This window comes from Oncorhynchus gorbuscha, linkage group LG18, assembly GCF_021184085.1.
Source record: "Oncorhynchus gorbuscha isolate QuinsamMale2020 ecotype Even-year linkage group LG18, OgorEven_v1.0, whole genome shotgun sequence".
Classification (NCBI taxonomy): domain Eukaryota; kingdom Metazoa; phylum Chordata; class Actinopteri; order Salmoniformes; family Salmonidae; genus Oncorhynchus; species Oncorhynchus gorbuscha.
Window position 1 is genome coordinate 10,189,478 of NC_060190.1, and position 22,575 is coordinate 10,212,052.

At 42.5% G+C, this 22,575-nt stretch overlaps 1 protein-coding gene across 1 annotated transcript in view; it reads left to right on the forward strand.

The window, feature by feature from the left end:
* LOC124003913 (VPS10 domain-containing receptor SorCS3-like) overlaps window positions 1-22,575 on the forward strand; it is a 217,583-nt gene that overhangs the window by 144,549 nt on the left and 50,459 nt on the right. The window contains exons 5-7 of the mRNA XM_046312563.1: window positions 17,947-18,014; window positions 19,551-19,615; window positions 20,998-21,116. Coding sequence (XP_046168519.1) covers window positions 17,947-18,014; window positions 19,551-19,615; window positions 20,998-21,116 — 252 coding nt within the window. The remainder of the gene's footprint in view (window positions 1-17,946; window positions 18,015-19,550; window positions 19,616-20,997; window positions 21,117-22,575) is intronic.

Sequence of the window (22,575 nt, forward strand, 5' to 3'; positions counted from 1 at the left end):
CTGCTTCCTGTGTCGCAGACAAGTTAGAGTGTGTATCTCAGTATCTCGGCCAGGGACAACGCTGACATTTACCTCTGCAAATAGGATCAGCTGGGTATCAGTGCCAGAGCTGCCACCCATCCAGCATTTTTCTGTGGGGAAGAAGTAATAGTCGATGTGATGGATTCTGCTTCTTGCTGAACCTCGCCTCTTAACGACACTCCAACAACCTCGTTCTGTGGCCGGCTCCACTTTCACATGTCACTAACATGACCCGGTCTGCATTCTTTTCTTGTTTATCAGTATAATAAAGTCTCTCTCTGAGGGAGAGCGATAGTGAAAGGGATGGTCATTTTGAAACCATTAGTGTTTATGGTCATTTGAAGCTGCCAGCCAACAGTATTGGTTTCCTCATCATCTGTTAGAAATAGGGGATTATCAAAGCAGCTTCCTCTTTCAGTGGAATGTTGATGTGGACTGGAGTTGGTCTATACTGGAGTTGGACTATACTGGAGTTGGACTATACTGGAGTTGGACTATACTGGAGTTAGACTATACTGGAGTTGGTCTATACTGGAGTTGGACTATACTGGAGTTGGACTATACTGGAGTTGGACTATACTGGAGTTAGACTATACTGGAGTTGGATTATACTGGAGTTGGTCTATACTGGAGTTGGTCTATACTGGAGTTGGACTATACTGGAGTTGGTCTATACTGGAGTTGGACTATACTGGAGTTGGTCTATAGTGGAGTTGGACTATACTGGAGTTGGACTATACTGGAGTTGGACTATACTGGAGTTGGACTATACTGGAGTTGGACTATACTGGAGTTTGTCTATACTGGAGTTGGACTATACTGGAGTTGGACTATACAGGAGTTGGACTATACAGGAGTTGGACTATACTGGAGTTGGTCTATACTGGAGTTGGTCTATACTGGAGTTGGTCTATAGTGGAGTTGGTCTATACTGGAGTTGGTCTATACTGGAGTTAGACTATACTGGAGTTGGACTATACTGGAGTTGGACTATACTGGAGTTGGACTATACTGGAGTTGGACTATACTTTGTCGATACAGACTACTGTACTTTTTCGCAGTAGCGCAGGTCTGTGCTAAATCTTCCAATAAGATACCAAATCTGGGCGATTCTGCCTTATACCGTAGATTTGGACAGCAAGCCAAATTGTACCCGCAAAGGTGTACTCCACATTATTGATATTACTTTTCCAGAGGGTCAATTCCAGTATATCTAGCCTGTAGTGTTATACTACACACCTGGGAGTAATTATCTACCTACCCCTTGACATTAATAACCAAACACAATTAAATGCCAGGAGAATACTTTTTCTTTTTCATTATCTCTCCGCTGCAATTCCTTTCCCATATATATTCCACTTAGACATGCATTCAGTGCCAGTTTTATTTGGATGGGAAACCTTTGATGCCCTTGAGGCTTAGAACTTATTTGTTTAATGTGGCCCGGAGATTGGCTCTTTAGGACAACATTAGTATTGTACTAATTGGAGTGTGAAATTATATGGAGTCGTCATTGCACGAAATGCCATTGCACAAATAGTGCGGAGGGAGGATCAAAGATCTATAGTTCAAAAGTGCTGTGTTGATGTAATTTCCCTTCCACCTACCCCCAGCTCTACTTCCCCACATATTCCCTAATTATCGTAACGTGCCCAGGAGCCTATAAATCGGGTACAGTAGTGAAACTAAGTGTCTCATCATTATGCGGTCTCCACCTATCCTCTCTCAGAGAAAATCTACCATATGTCCTGAGGAGTAGTGGCACAATATTGATTCCGTAAGCTTTTTATGAAAGAATTTTCATTTATTACGTCCTTGTGCCATTTTGTTGTCTTTGGCATAATGTGGTAAGTTGAATTACTCTACCAGTTGACTAATGGTAATGAGTGACTGAATATGACAGAGCCCATTTTGGGTTGTGGTATAATGATGTTAGTTCATTCCCTATGTGTTAGGAAATCCCATTGGAAGTCCATGGCAAGACAGTTGTCACGTTAACAACTGCATGTGCATTCATAACATGCATGTTGGGGTTTTAATATGTTCATTGTGCCACCATGGCGATATAAACCAGAACGTCTACAGTATACTGTATATAGAAATATATAGTCCAAAGCTTCTTGTAATGCTGAACTCCCCATAAGGAGAAGAAGTGCCACTGTTCCACCCAGCACATTTGTTATTTATTTTGTTTAGTTGAAGTAACAGAGGAGAGGAACATCCAGCATCGCAGTAAAAATAAATCAAAGTACATCATCTGCTGTTCTATTGTGCGGGCAATGTTCTCAGAAAAAACTAAACGGTATTTGTTGCTCGAAGTAACTTTGATGTTGTCATACACAATGTTTCTTTCCATGCTCAATACAATACGAAACATAAGAGTGCATGGGATATGCCATATTGAAAGGTTGATGTTGCTATATAGTATTTTGTACGGCAGACTACTAAACGATAGGTTCGTATCTAAATCTGGAATGACGTAACTGCCATGTCCATTTGCAACATTACAAATGGTACAGCCTACTTTGTAGTGTACCAGTTTGTGTGATGCAGGTCATTGCTGGAAGGGAATATCCTCTGAAACCCAATAGGATACGACTTGTTGTTCAATTGTACGGTACACTAACTTAGAGACCAAGGTCACCTGGAAGTATAAGAATAGTGATTTTAAGAAACAACAGTGTGCATTTTGGATGGGGAGCAAATTAAAGTCATGGGGGCTAAATAATGAGAGGGAACAGCCTGAAATGTACATTGTACCTTTTGTCTCATCCTGAGTAGAGTGATAGATGGACCCCTATCCCCCCTCCCCCTCCTCCTATCATCCTCTCTCTGTTATTCAGATAAAGCCATGAACCGGAGTTGAGTTCAGCCCAGAGCAAACCATACACTCCAAGGCCAGGTGAACATTTCTGAAGGATAGTTTGTTGGCTGCTCCTGGTTTCACAGAGAGCATACTTGAAGAGTTGTGGCCCACATCTGGACAAACCCATCGTCAGTCTGTCAGGGTCTTAGGATTTGGAGGTATAATCAGGCTGGAGAGAGAGGCAGGCTGGGAAATGTGAAAATCACAGTCTGATTGTTGAGGGAAATGGGCACATAACTTTTGTGGCAGAACTAAGTTGTGTAAACGGAGAAGGCTCAGGGAGAGGTAAAATGTTGCTAATCGCTAAGCTGTTATATCATCAAAACAACATGTGTGGTCGTTCTCTTGACACTTTCTACCTCATGAACCTTGTCGATTAGGTTTCTCCAACATTTGTTGCTTGCCATTGTTTTTGCTTTTCAAAACACTCAGGCCACAAATATATGTAACGAATGATGGCTGTTGGCACTTAGCTGAATGGATCATTTTTCTCCATTCTGTTCTCCCAGGGGGGAAGCTACCAAAAACAAATCAGGAAATAGTAGGAATCAGCCTTGTTGAGCGTGCCACACAGTCCCTCCAGTCCTTCTTTAAGCAAACACTGCTTGACTAAATCCACGCTAATGATGCAAATGTATGTAATTATTACTTTCTACACAGAATTGTATCGCCACTAAACGATAGCCCAAATGCAACGAGGGACATCTGTCTCAATAACGTATGCAGAGCAAGAAAATACATTTAAAAAACGTTTTTTTCTGTCTTCATTTGAATTAGATTTACTGTTTAAAAATGCATAAAACGTATATTCTGTGGTAATAATAGTCATATTTGGGATATTGCATTTTTGTGGATGGGTTTCAGCTCTTGTCGTTGGAGGAGTCTCCTTCAGATAAGCTGGTTTAAATCAATCCTTGTCTGATAGGAGTCAGTGAATTTATAAATCCCAGAGTGCTTTCACTTACAGGATCATCTCTTGTCATTGTAATCCGCGGCTGACACCTTTCTGCTGCCAATGCTGATTCTTCATTCTAAAACCTCCCGTTTCTGTCATCGACAAGACTTAAATAGATGTACTGTTATACAGAGAGAGCAGTAAACCATTTTTCTGATTAAAGAGCTTGTGTTGTGTTAGCAGAAGCAACAGCATTTGCCCTGTTTGTGTGTTCCCAGACCTGTAGCCAGGTAGTAAAAGTTTAGTATCCAACTGTGGTTGTATTATATAATGCGGTGCAGACCCTGCAATGGAACACACTGTATGACAAAATGACTTCCTTATGTCAGCAGTTTCACTTCTCCTCATAAATTGATCCTGGAAGGTGATGTTGATCTTGAGCCAAAATGGCCTCCACAGTCTCCAACACCGCAGTGCATAGGCCCACTTTGTCATGATCCGACCAGCAAGGTGCTGTGGAGTCTGACCCCAAAATGGTTCCTCCACAATAAAAACACACTCCTGTCCATTAATTTACTAACAGTATGTGCTGATCTAAATCCAAAATGGCCACCACCACCGAAGTGTCTCCCTTCTCCCACCCACCTTAGACCTGGATGAGACCCTGCAAGGTATTGCTGGTCCAGAGACAAAATGTCTGCTCCTCCTCCTCCTCCGCTGTTGGTGCATTTCTCAGCTCAATGCCCCTCCAGATGGCAGGTATCTTTAGTGCTCAGCCCATATGTCAGCTAAAGCTGCAACAAGTCGACTCCCCTTGTGGTTCACTGGACCCAGCAGGTTATCTCAGGACACCTTTAATGGACTTTAATTTGAAACACACTCATGACAATGACAATGCAGACCTGCATTTTGCCTTTAACAATTGACTAATAAGTGCCCATATTGCCTTTAGCAGTGAACTAATAGTGTCATTTTCTCTGCGTTTACCTCATAGCACTTCACAGCGCAATTATGCCTAATTGGATATCAATGCAGACATACCGAGCCTAAGTACTTAGTTGGGTATTATTAATTAGCATTGTGAATCACCACATTTTTTTTCACAGTCTAGACATTCAAAAGTAAATATACTTATATATACAATATACTTACATCCACACACATTATTCAAACACAACATGGACCTTTTTAAAATCTCTTTACACACCACTAAACTACACCAATAAAAGGTGGATGGGTTTCTAGGTGGAGGTTGTTGTTGATGAGTTTGCAGAGCGAATCCAACCGAGCGGAATAGATGACTGAGCTCAACAGCCATCATTCCTCCCCACCAGAGATGACATATTTGGTGACATTGTGAACCAAAGCAGTTCAGGGCCGTTTTAACGCTGCTATCATTTGTTATTGTACAGCGGTAGTGCAGATGTTTGCCCCGTTAAGATCCAAGGGGACGGTGGTGGGTAATACGTCACTGTAATGCGAGAGGGAATTGGTATTGGTTTATAGTAAAGTGGGTTCCATTAGAGTTTGAAGTTCATCTCATGAGATATTTGTTTTATTTGGCATGTGTATACTACTAGCAACTTTAGATCTTCCACTTACATGTTTAGTGATACGGTATGCTTTATGAGAATACCTGCTGTTGCCGTTGTTGAGTGTTTAATTTTTATGTGAAATCAAACTCTGAAGATGATTACTTTCTAGGTTAATTCATGCTGTGCTGTAATATGTATTACAGGTCTATAAGTCTGTAAGACTGGGATTTAAACATTATGCAATTGATTTTGACACATCAGCCTACACAATATTCTTACTTCCGTGACATCATGGCACCTAACAAACGTGATGGACATCCATACAGTATCATCAGGTCTAATTCCATTTCCAGTATTGTTCATCAGTTTCAAACATAACTGTCAAATTAACTACATCATTCTCTGGAGTTCATTACAGAGTATCAGCTCTACTGTACAGTATAAGGACATAGTATACATCCCAAAAGGCACCATATTCCTCATGGAGCTCTGGTCAAAAGTAGTCCACTATGTAGGGAATAGGGTGCTATTTGGGACTGAACACAGTCTTATTTCTATAGAACATACAAGGGGTGACACGTGATGCCGTAGATTGTGCTCCGGATCAGAGACCTCTTATTCCCCAACACCCAGGCAGTTCAAACAATCCAGATGGTTCATTTGCATACACTTTCACATACTCCCCCCATAGGTTCGTCTCCAGCACCGCCGCATTGCGTTCTCCTGGCTCCATAATTTCAGAAGAAGTTGTCCCATCACCTCCTCTTCCGCTCTAGTCAGAGCCAAGGCACTGTCAACCTGTGCGGTTTGATTTAGAGCACTGTACATAAATGCTTAAGGAATTCATATGAGACTTAACTAGGTGTTGTAAAAGTGACTTATAGTAATTGCTCAGGACACAGGGTCTATAACACGTCATTACCATTTCCATAGCTCCACATGTCCGATTTCAGTTGGGAGGAGATTCTGCCATTATGTATTAGGGTGCTATTGGGGTGATAAAGGACCAATCCAGTCAAAAAGGTGATTTATTTATGTTTTATATATACAGTATGTCCACGCTATTGAATAATACTGTGAAATTGTGAAAATTATGATAATGTACATTTAATGTAAGAGCTGTTTCAATAGACTTCCTGAAACTTAAGCACGTTGTGGTGGGATGGAGTTTTGTCCTTCCTGGTGACATTGAGATAAAATGGCTGCATTGGACCGTTAATGAATGAGGATGTTTTGGTGGCGAAAGAGAGGTCAGTTGTGATATCTAGCTTCCAGGGTTCAGATGAAAGAAGGCAGTAGGATATATAATAAGAACCTCAGATAACCTTTCTGTGACTACAGTCTTGTTTTTCCTACATATCTTTGACCACAGGAGCAAGAACATTAGTGAAAAAAATATTTAAGTTTAATAGCTAAAGTTTAATGAAACCCAAAAACAACTGAAGTATGTAGCCTAAAGTACGGCACCATCAAACGTAACAATCAAATACTATTGGCTTGAAATCCAATTTTAGATCCTTCTAAAAGTGATCTCCTACTCTATGAAGTCAATCAAACACGTACAGTTGATTGTTGCCCTGCAGCATATGTGACCAACCGGTTCGATTCGGTCTTATGTAGCAACATTTGAAATTGTGTTTTTTACATTGCTTAAAAGTAGAGACTCAGACCTAGAAAATGGTACATCATAGACTACAGAGGAACATTGGGAAAGTAATTCTGCTTTGAAAGGTGATACACTTGTAACCTCACTTTTGAGAAAATGGCCCTTGAATCTTTTTGTACCTACTGGAGAACCTTTCTTTGTCTACATCCATTCAGCACTGTTCACACCCTTTTAAGCTTTAGCTCCAACCATCTCTTTAAGGATTCACATGTGAGGCTGTGTGCTAAACAACAAAAGATTTCAAGACTAATGGCTGGTTTATACAACAGGTGTGTTTCTAAATTTAAGTGTGTGCTCTGGGCGAGTGTGCTCTGGGCGTTCGTAAACTCAGAACGTTGTAAACTCAGAGTGTTGTCAGATTGTCCGTTTGTAAATTCAGGGCATTTTGCTCTCGGAGAGCACACTGGACACTCTGGCTGAAAAGTAGGGATGATCCAAGAGTTCTGAACTAACAACAGCGGTCAATCACCAAAGCTAACTGGCTACCGTTGGCTAGCTTGCTAGCTACTTCCAGACACAAACAGCTCACTCGGACCATTTTACTCGCCCTAGGAAAGCTGGTTAGGCACTTTTTATGCTATCCAGAGTTTTGGTGACTGCAACTGTGCTGCTGTAACAATAAAACATTTTTTTGCCAATGTTTACTGACACCAGCCATATTCAATGAGTGTTGAATGGTCATAAATTTGTCAGCTATTCTGTGCTCTGGAACACACAGATGAGAGTGCTCTGAAATCGGAGTAGATAGCCAGAGCGAATTTACCAGCTACATCTATCAACAGTTGTCGCAGTGACATCATAAACATTCTATTGAAATGGTTACTTGCATAGTGGAGTCTTTTGTTTGGACAGGTAGCTAGCTGGCTAAACAATTAACCATAATCCCAACTCATGACATTACTACCCTGCATGAATCTGCAGGTAGCTAACCAATGAGGTTCAATGTTAGCTAGCTAACATTTGGTTATAACTAGCAATGCAAATGGCTCTGAGATACAAATAATATTACTACACAGATCATACATGTAATGTTAGATAGCTAGCCAGCCAGCTAACATTAGCTAGTTAGCTAACAGCACACTTTAACTTTAAATGAAAACGACTTGCTGACAAAATTTGAAATGTGTAATATCTGAAAATGTAGCTAGCTACACTCTCTTACCCATGTACATGGATTGACGCTTCTCCCCCTCTTTGTCACGGTTGCTATGGTTGCCCTTAGTTTGAAGATGTAATCCGGAGCCTTCTGTGTTCTCGTTTCGACTCCGTCTGCATATTTGCAATCAAACGCCAGAATTTCTCAATTTCCTTAGCTATCAAATCTAATTCCACTGATTCTAAAACTCGGTCCTCTAGAAAGTGGAGAGCAGCACTTAAGCAGCTCTACTATCTGATATCTTTCAAAAAAGCCACATTAGAAAGGATTACCTACACATACTGTCGTGCTCATATTATAGGCAGAAGCCTGCTACAGGACAGACCAATTCAAACTCATCTCTCTGCATGTCCAGCCCACTCATTATCTCAGTTAATCATGGCTAGCGGGAAGGTTGCTGACTTTTTCCATGGCAAAACCAACTTGGCTTGTAATTTAACTATTTTATTTGGATTTACAGATGGCATACAAGTTTGCACATGAAAGTTCACATGTTCCGGAAGGCATTTCTGCCAAAAATATTTTGATAAAAAAGGTTTACGTTCAAATACTGCTCCTGTGAAGTAGTGATGCGCGACATACGCCAAGTTTCTTGAAACGAGTCACATATTGTAAAGTATTGTTCAGGCTTCAACTCACTTATGTAGCCTGAAGTATGGCACCAACATGACAATCCCTGATACTATTAGCTTGAAATCCCATTTTAGTTCCTTCTATACTTGATCTGCTTCTGTGTAAAGTTAATAAATATGAGTTGCCCTGTAGCACACTGTAAATGTAGTGTCCTGTTACTAATATGAAGCACAAGTCAAACACATTCTGCTATCTGCCTTGCAAATGACTGCCATTTTAGCCCAGGGCTCATCCAGAGCTCACAGTAGGCTAAACATTCACAAGACCCAGACTGTTGTCAAATGATGCCACTCTGTTTCCTCTGTCAATCAGGATCCAGACATGACGGACAGAATGACAGTCATCTTAGTCATCACATCATATCCACTACCATAATGAATAGGTAGTGATAGTACAGTGTTCAAAAGCATGTGTTGGTGAAATAATGTACTGTATCTATGTACAGCTACTAAAAGAGACCATGTTGAAGGGATGGCTGTCAAGATTGACCACATACTGTATACAGTAGTACAGCTTTTATACAGGTTCACTTTGGCCAAGACACTGTCATTGTGTCCAAGACACTGTCAGACTGGTGAAAACACTATCAGACTGGCCAATACAATTTCAGACTTGCCAAGACACTGTCATATTGGCCAAGGCAATGTCTGACTGGCCAAGAGACTGTCAGACTTGTCAAGACACTGCCAAACTGGCCAATAGACTGTCATACACTGTGCTAAGAGGTGATGAACTTTACCTTGTGGATACATGACTTACAGCTTTTGATGTATCAGTCACAGAAATATGCTCATGTTCACTCATAAAACAAATCACCTCCAGATATGACATTGAATATTTTTATCTAAATGATATCAGTCATATGGACAATGGTAAAATAAAGCCCATTTATTCCTTCCCTTAATGACAAAGGCATAAGATTGAAGAAGGCGCTGGAGAGGATGGCTGACCTTCTACATACTCCTAACCAACTGTGCAATTTGTATTTTTTTGCATTGTTTGTAACTTATTTTTAAACTTATTTTGTACACAATGACCAAAAATAACTTCTGGACATCAGAACAACGATTACTCACCTCGTACTGGAAGAAGCTATTTCCTTTTATGAGTCTGGCGAGAAGGATATACTGCTTTAAAAAAAAAAATGATTTCACCTTTATTTAACCATGGAGATTAGTTGAGAACAAGTTCTCATTTGCAACTGCGACCTGGCCAAGATAAAGCATAGCAGTGTGAGCAGACAACACAGAGTTACACATATGGAGTAAACAATTAACAAGTCAATAACACAATAGGAAAAAAAAGTGGAGTCTATATACATTGTGTGCAAAAGGCATGAGGTAGGCGAATAATTACAATTTCGCAGATTAACACTGGAGTGATGATAAATGATCAGATGGTCATGTACAGGTAGAGAGATATTGGTGTGCAAAAGAGCAGAAAAGTAAATAAATAAAAACAGTATGGGGATGAGGTAGGTAAAAATGGGTGGGCTATTTGCCGATAGACTATGTACAGCTGCAGCGATCGGTTAGCTGCTCAGATAGCAGATGTTTGAAGTTGGTGAGGGAGATAACAGTCTCCAACTTCAACGATTTTTGCAATTCGTTCCAGTCACAGGCAGCAGAGAACTGTAACGAAAGGCGGCCAAATGAGGTGTTGGCTTTAGGGATGATCAGTGAGATACACCTGCTGGAGCGCGTGCTATGGATGGGTGTTGCCATCGTAACCAGTGAACTGAGATAAGGCGGAGCTTTACCTAGCATGGATTTGTAGATGACCTGGAGCCAGTGGGTCTGGCGACGAATATGTAGCGAGGGCCAGCCGACTAGAGCGTACAAGTCGCAGTGGTGGGTGGTATAAGGTGCTTTAGTGACAAAACGGATGGCACTGTGATAAACTGCATCCAGTTTGCTGAGTAGAGTGTTGGAAGCATTTTTGTAGATTACATCGCCGAAGCCGAGGATCGGTAGGATAGTCAGTTTAACTAGGGTAAATTTGGCGGCGTGAGTGAAGGAGGCTTTGTTGCGGAATAGAAAGCCGACTCTTGATTTGATTTTCGATTGGAGATGTTTGATATGAGTCTGGAAGGAGAGTTTACAGTCTAGCCAGACACCTAGGTACTTATAGATGACCACATATTCAAGGTTGGAACCATCCAGGGTGGTGATGCTGGTCAGGCGTGTGGGTGCAGGCAGTGAACGGTTGAAAAGCATGCATTTGGTTTTACTAGCGTTTAAGAGCAGTTGGAGGCCACGGAAGGAGTGTTGTATGGTATTGAAGCTCGTTTGGAGGTTAGATAGCACAGTGTCCAAGGACGGGCCGGAAGTATATAGAATGGTGTCGTCTGCGTAGAGGTGGATCAGGGAATCGCCCGCAGCAAGAGCAACATCATTGATATATACAGAAAAAAGAGTCGGCCCGAGGATGGAACCCTGTGGCACCCCCATAGAGTCTTCCAGAGGACCGGACAGCATGCCCTCCGATTTGACACACTGAACTCTGTCTGCAAAGTAATTGGTGAACCAGGCAAGGCAGTCATCCGAAAAACCGAGGCTACTGAGTCTGCCGATAAGAATATGGTGATTGACCGAGTCGAAAGCCTTGGCAAGGTCAATGAAGACGGCTGCACAGTACTGTCTTTTATCGATGGCGGTTATGATATCGTTTAGTACCTTGAGCGTGGCTGAGGTGCACCCGTGACCGGCTCGGAAACCAGATTGCACAGCGTATAAGGTACGGTGGGATTCGAGATGGTCAGTGACCTGTTTGTTGACTTGGCTTTCGAAGACCTTAGATAGGCAGGGCAGGATGGATATAGGTCTGTAACAGTTTGGGTCCAGGGTGTCTCCCTCTTTAAAGAGGGGGATGACTGCGGCAGCTTTCCAGTCCTTGGGGATCTCAGACGATATGAAAGAGAGGTTGAACAGGTTGGTAATAGGGGTTGCGACAATGGCGGCAGATAGTTTCAGAAATAGAGGGTCCAGATTGTCAAGCCCAGCTGATTTGTATGGGTCCAGGTTTTGCAGCTCTTTCAGAACATCTGCTATCTGGATTTGGGTAAAGGAGAACCTGGAGAGGCTTGGGCGAGTAGCTGCGGGGGGGGGGGGCTGTTGGCCGAGATTGGAGTAGCCAGGCGGAAGGCATGGCCAGCCGTTGAGAAATGCTTGTTGAAGTTTTCGATAATCATGGATTTATCAGTGGTGACCGTGTTACCTACCCTCAGTGCAGTGTGCAGCTGGCAGGAGGTGCTCTTGTTCTCCATGGACTTCACAGTGTCCCAGAACTTTTTGGAGTTGGAGCTACAGGATGCAAAATTCTGCCTGAAGAAGCTGGCCTTAGCTTTCCTGACTGACTGTGTGTATTGGTTCCTGACTTCCCTGAACAGTTGCATATCGCGGGGACTGTTCGATGCTATTGCAGTCCGCCACAGGATGTTTTTGTGCTGGTCGAGGGCAGTCAGGTCTGGAGTGAACCAAGGGCTGTATCTGTTCTTAGTTCTGCATTTTTTGAACGGAGCATGCTTATCTAAAATGGTGAGGAAGTTACTTTTAAAGAATGAACTCCCATTGCCATCTGTCATTTGCATGAATAAAAGACGGAGAAAAAGGGGGTGGAGGTCGGGCTGCTTCTGAGAATCCGTAGGCGAGCGAGTAAACTCCCATTGCCATCTGCTCTATTGACCAACGTGCAATCATTGGAAAAATATTATCCTACCAACGGGACATTCCACCATAATTTGCAAATAAATTCATAAAAATTTGATTTTCTGCATTTTTTTTCTCATTTTGTCTGTCATAGTTGAAGTGTACCTATGATGAAAATTACAGGCCTCTCTCATCTTTTTAAGTGGGAGAACTTGCACAATTGGTGGCTGACTAAATACTTTTTTGCCCCACTGTATATTATTCATAGCCGTCTATTTACCACCACAGACCGATGCTGGCACTAAGACCGCACTCAAACAACTGTATACGGCCCTAAGCAAACAATAAAATGCTAATCCAGAGGCGGCGCTCCAAGTGGAGGGGGACTTTAATGCAGGCAAACTTAAATACGTTTTACCAAATTTCTGTGCAACCAGAGAAAAAAAAAACTCTCCACCACCTTTACTCCACACACAGAGATACATACAAAGCTCTCCCCCGCCATCCATTTGGCAAATCTGATTCCTGCTTACAAGCCAAAACTAAAGCAGGAAGTACCAGTGACTCAATACGGAAATAGTCAGATGACGCGGACGCTACGCTACAGGGCTGTTTTGCTAGCACAGACTGGAATATGCTCTGGGATTCATCCAATGGCATTGAGTAGTATACCACCTCAGTCATTGGCTTCATCAATAAGGGCATCGATGACGTCATCCCCACAGTGACCGTGCGTACATATCCCAACCAGAAGCCATGGAGTACAGGTAACATCTGCATCGAGCTAAAGGCTAGAGATGCCACTTTCAAGGAGCTGGACATTCATCCAGACGATTATCAGAAATCCTGCTATGCCCTCAGACGAACCATCAAACAAGCAAAGCGTCAATACAGGATTAAGATTGAATCCTATTACACCGGCTCTGACGCTCGTCAGATGTGGCAGGGCTTGAAAACTATTACAGACTACAAAGGGAAACCCAGACACAAGCTGCCCAGTGACGCAAGCCTAACAGACGAGCTAAATGCCTATTATGCTCACTTCGAGGCAAGCAACACTGAAGCATGCACAAGAGCAGCAGCTGTTCTGGCTGAATGTGTGATGATTCTCTCAGTAGCCGATGTGAGCAAGACCTTTAAACAAGTCAACATGTACTCAAAATATGCGCTGACCAACTGGAAAGTGTCTACACTGTCACTGACATCTTCAACCTCTCCCTGACCGTGTCTGTAATAACTACATTTTTCAAGCAGACCACCATAGTCCCTGTGCCTAAGGAAGTGAAGGTAACCTGCCTAAATGATTAATGCCCCGTAGCACTCATGTCAGTAGCCATGAAGTGCTTTGAAAAGCTGGTCTTAGCTCACATCAACAGCATCTTCCTGGATACCCTAAACCCACTCCAATTCGCATACCGCCCCAACAGATCCACAGATGGCGCAATCTCAATCACACTTCACACGGCCCTTTTCCACCTGGACAACAGGAACACCTATGTGAGAATGCTGTTCATGTGACTACAGCTCAGCATTCAACACCATAGTATCCACGAAGCTCATTACTAAACTAAGGACTAAACACTTCCCTCTGCAACTGGATCCTGGACTTCTTGACGGGCCACCCCCAAGTGCTAAGGGTAGGCAACAACACGTCTGCCACGCTGATCCTCAACACTGGGGCCCCTCAGGGGTGTGTACTTAGTCCCATCCTGTACTCCCTGTTCACCCACGACTGCATGCCAAACACAGTTCCAACACCATCATTAAGTTTGCTGATGACACACTGACAACGATGAGACAGCCTATAGAGAGGAGGTCAGCGACCTGACAGTGTGGTGCCAGGACAACAACCACTCCCTCAGTGTGAGCATTACAAAGGAGCTGATCGTGGACTGTAGGAAGGGCGGGATGAACAGTCCCCCATTAACCTGTTAGTCCTACCCACACCGTATTCGGTAGCGTAATCATAGCCTCAAGCTCATTACCATAACGCAACGTTAGCGATTTCTAAAAATCGCAAATGAAATGAAATAAATATGCCTATCCTCAAGCTTATCCTTTTCTTAACAATCCTGTCGTCTCAGATTTTCAAAATATGCTTTAGAACCAGAGAAAATCAATAATTTGTGTAAGAGTGGTGATAGCTAGCTTAGTATTTAGCGTTAGCATTTAGCACGCAACATATTCACAAAAACCAGCAAAGGGATCAAATAAAATAATTTACCTTTGAAGAACTTCAGATGTTTCAATGAGGAGACTCTCAGTTACATAGCAGATGTCCAGTTTTTCCTGAAAGATGCTTGTGTAGGACACAACGTTCCGTTTTGTTACTATGCATTTGGCTACCGAAACTAACCGAAAATTCAGTCACCTACACGTCAAACTTTTTCCGAATTAACTCCATAATATCGACTGAAACATGGAAAACGTTGTTTGAATCCATCCTCAAGGTGTTTTGTCATATATCTCTTCATTGAAATGCCATTCCTGGAAGCCTGCATTGTTATCAGATTCGGATGGAAAAATACTGGTAGGTGACTTTTGCGCACCAATTTCCACGCAGACACCGTGCGGGACCCCTGGTAAATGTAGTCTCTTATGGTCAATCTTCCAATGATATGCCTACAAATACGTCACAATGCTGCAGACACCTTGGGGAAACGATAGGAAGTGTCCGTTCATTCCTGTCGCATTCACAGCCATATAAGGCGATCATGGAAAACGTGCCATCAGAAATCCTGTTGATTTCCTGGTCGCTCAAACATCTTGGTTTTGCCTGTAGGTTTTGTTCTAAGGCACTCACAGTAAAAATCTTTGCAGTTCTGGAAACGTCAGAGTGTCTTCTTTCCAAAACTATCAATTCCAAGCATAGTCGAGCATCTTTTCGTGACAAAATATTGCGCTAAAAACGGGCACGTCTTTTTATCCAAAAATGAAATACTGCCCCTAGAGTCTTAACCGGTTAACATCGACGGGGCTGTAGTGGATCGGGTCGAGAGTTTCAAGTTCCTAGGTGTCCACATCACCAATGAACTATCATGGTCCAAACACACCAAGACAGATGTGAAGAGGGCATGACAATACATTTTACAGCTCAGGAGACTTGGCATGGGTCTCCAGATCTACAGCTCTATAGCTCTCCACTTCTACAGCTGCACCATCGAGTGCATCCTGACCGGTTGCATCACCAACTTATGTCAGAGAAAAGCCCAAAACATTGTCAGAGACTCCAGTCAAAAACTCCATGATAATGTTCTGCCTTTATCAGAGCGGAAATCTGACATTCAACTTCGAGGCCAACAATCATCAAACAGACCAGATACAACTTATCCATATTTACTACATGCAAACCAATTGTTATGCACACACACAATAGTAACTGGCATCATCAGGATCATCCTGTTATTTATCACTGGCTTGGTACCAGATCTGATCCTATAGTTAAACCATCAGTAAATAAATAGCAGTTCCAAGCCATGTTCCACCTTATTAGGATCCTGCATGTGGCAGGCAGGCGGAGCCATGTTCCTCCCAATAGCAGTCTGTGGTGGCAGGCAGGCTGAGCCAGGCAGCCGGTAGTTAGGCCGGGCAAGTCTCTTATCACTCTGGACAGTGACATAAAATGCCACTGGCTGAGCTCAAGCTGCACTCATTGATCAGGCCAATGACATTTTTATTCTAAAACTCAGAGCTGTCACAAAGTGAGCTTCATAGTTTTCCAGTCACGTCAATAAATCAAAACACCTGCAGGATCCAGAGTCACTGATGAGGCTGCCCGTCGATAGCCAAGAGACTGAGAGAGGAAGAGCTGTGCTGGGAAACCTGTCTAAATGGTGGTTGAAGGATTGAGGATAACATTTGTTGGTTCCACTCATCTATTCATGTTGACGGATGATTTCAATTTCAATCTATATGGCGGCACGTACGTCATTGTGTTCTGAGGCTTGTTTATCTGTGTACTTTAAAATGCAAAATGCTGACACCAACTGCAGAATTTTAAAAGTAGAACATGTGGTTTACCAGGAAAGGAGAGACGGAAAAAGAGAGTCATGATTGTGCCTAAACTAGGTAGGTAAAAAATGCAAGCTTTTGAGAACATGTCAAGCAGACTACCGAAAACATCTGATTATGTACAAGAACAAAAACATCAAAAGGGCATGAGGGCGTCGCACAGCATGTGTTTTGTGTCTTCATCTAAAGAATAATTTATTCTAATGTAGATTAAGGGAAAACACAGAACCTTATGTACAAACATTATAGCTGATGCATATGGTGCGTTGCGGCCCCGAAGTGTGGGCATCCAGCAGTCTGAATCACAGTCAAGGCTCAAAGATCTTATACAGGCCTTTTTTCCAGACAACAGCTTTTATATTGTCTGAAGCCAGCTAGTGAGAACGTTTACAGCTATCAAATCATATCAAACTTTATTTGTCACATGCGCCAAATACAACAAGTGTAGACCTAGCTCTGAAATGCTTAACCCTTCTTTGAACTGCACTGTTGGTTAAGAAAACATTTACCAAATAAACTAAAGTAAAAAATAAGATAAAGTAACACAATGAAATCATACGGTGGGTACCGGTACCGAGTCAATGTGCGGGGGTACAGGTTAGTCGAGGGAATTTGTACATGTACAGGGGTGAAGTTACTAAAAAATTAATAGCGAGTAGCAGCAGTGTACAATGTAGGGGGGGTGTCAATGTAAATAGTTCGGTGGCCATTTGATTAATAGTTCAGCAGTCTTATGGCTTGGGTGTAGAAGCTGTTCAGGAGCCTTTTAGTCCTGTGCGATATCAGAGAAAACGGTCTAAGGACTTGGGTGACTGGGGCCACTGACTCTGTCTGTAGGACTAAAATAACAATACAAACAGCCAGCAGGAAGCAACATCAGTAGCATCAATCAGTGTAATGGAACAAAATGCATCCTGTCATTATGCACCCAGGAAGTGGAAAATATAATTATTAAATTAAATTAGGACTTTTGCAGTACTACACCTGATCGTCAACAGGGCAATATATTTATTTTGGGATGTTCTTAATTTACAGTAGCATTCTGGATTTGTATTCTTCCTCTATAGGCGTTGGTTTCCATTTGTTTGATACAAAACTTGATATACTGTATAAGCACTCCACTTCATTTGGTCACCAAGAATCCACCAAAGGTTTTGATGTTTGAGGAAAAGCAAACTATAATGTTGAACCTATTTTGCAGCGAACATATTGGACTTGAAGTGCTTTATCTATACCTCGTGCTAATTTAAAATTGGAAAAGGAAACAGGATAGGGCCTATATGTAATTTGGGAGCCTATATGTTAACATGAATGGTCTGAGTTATAATGATGATGTCAGTTTAAGGTAATGTCAGACTATCTAACGTGTCACGCTTTATTGCCCTGGGTACGCTCTTCCCGCGCATTATCCTGCCATGACTCAAGCCCACTGTCACTTTACTCTCTGTCTTGTTTTAAGTAGACTGACATGTTCTCTATTTCTCTTTTCTTTCTCTTTTTATGTTCTTCATCACAGTTGTACACCTCCATGGACTTTGGGAGAAAATGGCAGCTGGTTCATGAGCATGTGAACAGGTTCTACTGGTGAGTCATTCGCTTGTCTTCTTTCTTCTCATCATCTTTCGCTTCCTCTCATCCTCTCTGTTGTTCTGATCTTTTCCTTTGTTTACTCAGACTCTCCTCACAAACTGTATTGGAGCATCACTAGCAGTGTGTGGAACATGTTGTTTGCTTTCTGCAATGCAAGAGTCTGTGAAGGATATTGATAATACGTTTCAACAAGATATCTGAATGACTGAGTGTTGCTGGTGGGAAATTCTGTGTACCATTCGGCTCATTTCCACTGTTGATATGATTGGACTGTGATAAATCTACATCCACAGTGTCACCATTTCACATTCTGCCTCTCACATGTCACATTCTGGTTCATCTTAACAATCCTTACTTTTTCATTAGGGGTTATCCATACGTGCTGTGCATTCATAAAATAGGAAGATACTGTGTAATAATCGCCTCTCATCTAATCACGTCGGCCCTCCCCATTCTGCGGAAGTACACACTCATCACAAATGTAGCTCAGAATTTATTCTGCCTCATTGCTTTCCTTCCTAGAGATGTAGGGGATGCTGTGTGTGTGTGTGTGTGTGTGTGTGTGTGTGTGTGTGTGTGTGTGTGTGTGTGTGTGTGTGTGTGTGTGTGTGTGTGTGTGTGTGTGTGTGTGTGTGTGTGTGTGTGTGTGTGTGTGTGTGTGTGTGTGTGTGTGTGTGTGTGTGTGTGTGTGTGTGTGTGTGTGTGTGTGTGTGTGTGTGTGTGTGTGTGTGTAAATGTCGAGCTGCTGACAGCTTTGCCCACAGCAACTTGCATAAATCATCTAGGTAGCCTAGTGGTTTGAGCTTTGGGCCAGTAACTGAAAGGTTGCGAGATCTAATCCCCGAACAGAACAAGGTAAAAATCTGTCATTCTGAACAAGGCAGTTCCTAGGCTGTCATTGTAAATAAGAATTTGTTCTAAACTGACTTGCCTACTTAACAAAAACAATATTTTCTAGTTCGTCCACTATACCCAATACAATTATATAATACAGTTTGGTGATTCTAACTTTAATTATGGGGCACAGCCTTGCCGTTGTACAGTGCTGGACAATATAAATACCATATGTAGGTTGTTGTGTATTTACACTTTTGTGACAGATACCACTTTTTGGTAAAATAACAAACCCACAGCATCTGGTTGTTTCTGTGCGGGTTGCTAAGGGTAATGTGACATTTTGTCACACATCCCTGGGGAGAATGTCCTCACATGGGATTGTATTGCTATTTTATTGCCATCAATGTTGAGACAACACTTACATGAGACTTCTAAATATGGAGTGGGGAAAACCTCTGCTGAGACTCATCTTCTGTTTATTGTCTTTTTCCCTCCTTCTCTTCCCTCCTCCTCTCCTCCTCTTCCCTCCTCTTCTCCTCCTCTCCACTTTTCCTCCTCTCCTCTTCTTCCCTCCTTAATTTCCCATCTCCTCTTCTCCTCTCCTCTTCTTCTCTCTGTCTTCCCTCCTCTTCTTCCCTTTACTTTACCCCTCCATCATCTTCCTCCTTCCTTCTCTCCTCTTCTTTAATCCAGGTCTGTAACGGGTCTAGACAAGGAGTCAGATCTGGTTCACATGGAAGCACACACCCCCAATGGACGTGAGTAGCACACACACACACACACACACACACACACACACACACACACACACACACACACACACACACACACACACACACACACACACACACACACACACACACACACACACACACACACACACACACACACACACACACACACACACACACACACACACACACACACACACACACACACACCTCTCTTTTTCTTTCTCTCTCTCTGTAACCCACTGCAGAGAAATGCTCCCACATTTGCAGTCCAATTATCAGCCCTCAAACGATAGAAGAGAGTGAGAGTCTGTCAAGGAATAAATTCCACCCTGGTTTTAGAGCGTTGTGTCCCAGGGGAGAGACAGTGGATTTACCCCACTGATAAATGCAGTGCATGATACTTGATTAATATGGCCTTTCCCTCTTATCCCTCTCACCCTGGGAGTGTCAGCTCTATAACTTGCCACGGCAATGCCACCCAAGGTCATCCATAGGGGAAATTGTGAGATTATTTATTCTAGCTATGTGCTGCTGCTGTTGTTAGAGTCCCAGAATCAGAGAGAGTTTTGTTTTCTGTACACAGAGAATGATCATAGTTGATCATGTTGAATAGTGACAAATCTACAACTTCACGTATTGCATGTATGAACCAATCACCATTATAGAATGCAAATCACAACATACTGGTCAAATTACAATTATATACATACACAGTCAGTATATTTTCACAAGTGTAATGCTGTCTCCTCTATTGCATGTCAATCACAAACCATGCAAAAGTTCCCTCGAGTTCAATTCATACAGACATATAGCCTCGGTTTCCAGGCATCCTCACCTTCCCGAGAATAGGTGGCCTGATCCTGTGGTGGAAATTCTAACCAAAAGGAGAGAGACTCTGTATTCTTCAAAACAACCTTACTATAAGATCTACAACAATGGAGCAGCACACTATGCACTTCAACAGTTGTTGCAGTTGAGGCCCAACGAACAGTGTCCGGTCCCAGCTTTTATACAGAGGTACATCCTTTTTGTACACGTGGCAGTCAGCAGATAGTGTGTAAAAAGGCAATTAGTTGTCTGTGCAGATTTAGATAGCACAAGGTTGACAGCCCGAGGGCTCAACCGTCTAACTGCATTCACAACAGCAAACTCTATAATGTGCTCCTCTCTGCAAGTTTCTGTACAAGTGACTTCCTGTAGATAGTAAACCCACAGGATGCAACATGCTGTGTTCGCACCCATATGGATCTTACGTTATACGCCCAGTCTTATGGCGAAGTCACACAAAGACAAGTTTGTATCAGGTTAGAAACACACTAGCATGTAAAAAGAGACTATTCTTATGCACTAAAACACAGGATAGAATGACTAATTATGTAATTTTCCACGATCTCCTCATCTGGCAGGTATACAGTATGTAACATGCCAGGCTCTCACTTGCTCAGAGGCCAACAGAAACTACCCCTTCCCTGGGTACATCGACATCAGCTCACTGGTGGTCCAAGATGACTATATGTTTATTCAGGTAATGCTCTGTCTGAGAATAATATATTGTACCATATTGTATCTAGACCATGATGCATTGCATAGGATAAGCATCGTTAGCATTCAATATTATGGGCATTTGTTATGTGTTACGCACAACTTGGTTTGGCTAGGACTGGGAGGGGATTTGCATATTTTACAGCACCGCATGCAACAACTGGTTGATCCGCAGGTTTGAGAAAATGGTATGATAAATATTAATATTTAAGATTAATTGTTATGTTGATACATTGTATTAACGGCAGTATGTTCTTGATTAGGATAGATTTGGGGACCATTGATAATTGTTGATTTTGCCACATTTTGGTACGTTACAGCATTATCCTAAAATGTATTAAATCATTTTTTCCCTGATCAATCTACACACCATAACCCATAATCACAAAGCGAAAACAGGTTTTAAATTGTATTTGAAAATGTATAAAAAAACAAAAACAGATAACTTAAACACATACGTATTCAGACCCTTTGCCATGAGACTCGACATCGGCTCAGGTGCATCCTGTTTTTATTGATCATCATTGAGATGTTTCTACAACTTGATTGGACTCCACCTGTCGTAAATTCAATTGATTGGACATGATTTGGAAAGGCACACACCTGTCTCTATAAGGTCCTACAGTTGACAGTGCATGTCAGAGCAAAAAATAATCAGTGAGGTCAGTAATCCGTAGAGCTCCGAGACAGGATTGTGTTGAGGCACAGGTCTGGGGAAAAGTACCAAAAAATGTCTGCAGCATTGAAGGTCCCCAAGAATACAGTGGCCTCCATCATCCTTAAATGGAGGAAGTTTGGAACCACCAAACTCTTCTTAGAACTGGCCGCCCGGCCAAACTGAGCAATCGGGGGAGAAAGACCTTGGTGAGGGAGGTGACCAAGAACCTGATGGTCACTCTGACAGAGCCCCAGTGTTCCTCTGTGGAGATGGGAAAACCTTCCAGAAGGACAACCATCTATACAGCACTCCACCAACCAGGCCTTTATATTAGAGTGGCCTGACGGAAGCCACTCCACAGTCAAAGGCACATGGCAGCCCGCTTTGAGTTTGCCAGAATACACCTAAAGGACTCTCAGAACATGAGAAACAAGAAAATCTGGCCTGAATGCCAAGCGTCACGTCTCGAGGAACCCTGGCACGTCCCTATGGTGAAGCATGGTGGCGGCAGCATCATTCTGTGGGGATGTTTCTCAGCGGCAGGTAGACTAGTCAGGATAGAGGGAAAACCTGCTCCAGAGCCTCAGAAGGGGGGCGAAGGTTCACCTCCAATAGGACAAAAACCTTAAGCACACAGCCAAGACAATGCAGGAGTATGAATAATTATCCTTCCAATCCAATCCAGTCAAGTACAAAAAAAATGCATCCAAATTTAACTCCAAAGGCTGTATTTCTATTAGAACATGAGTTAGGGCCAGAAGGTTTTCCAGGTCAGGTCACATGG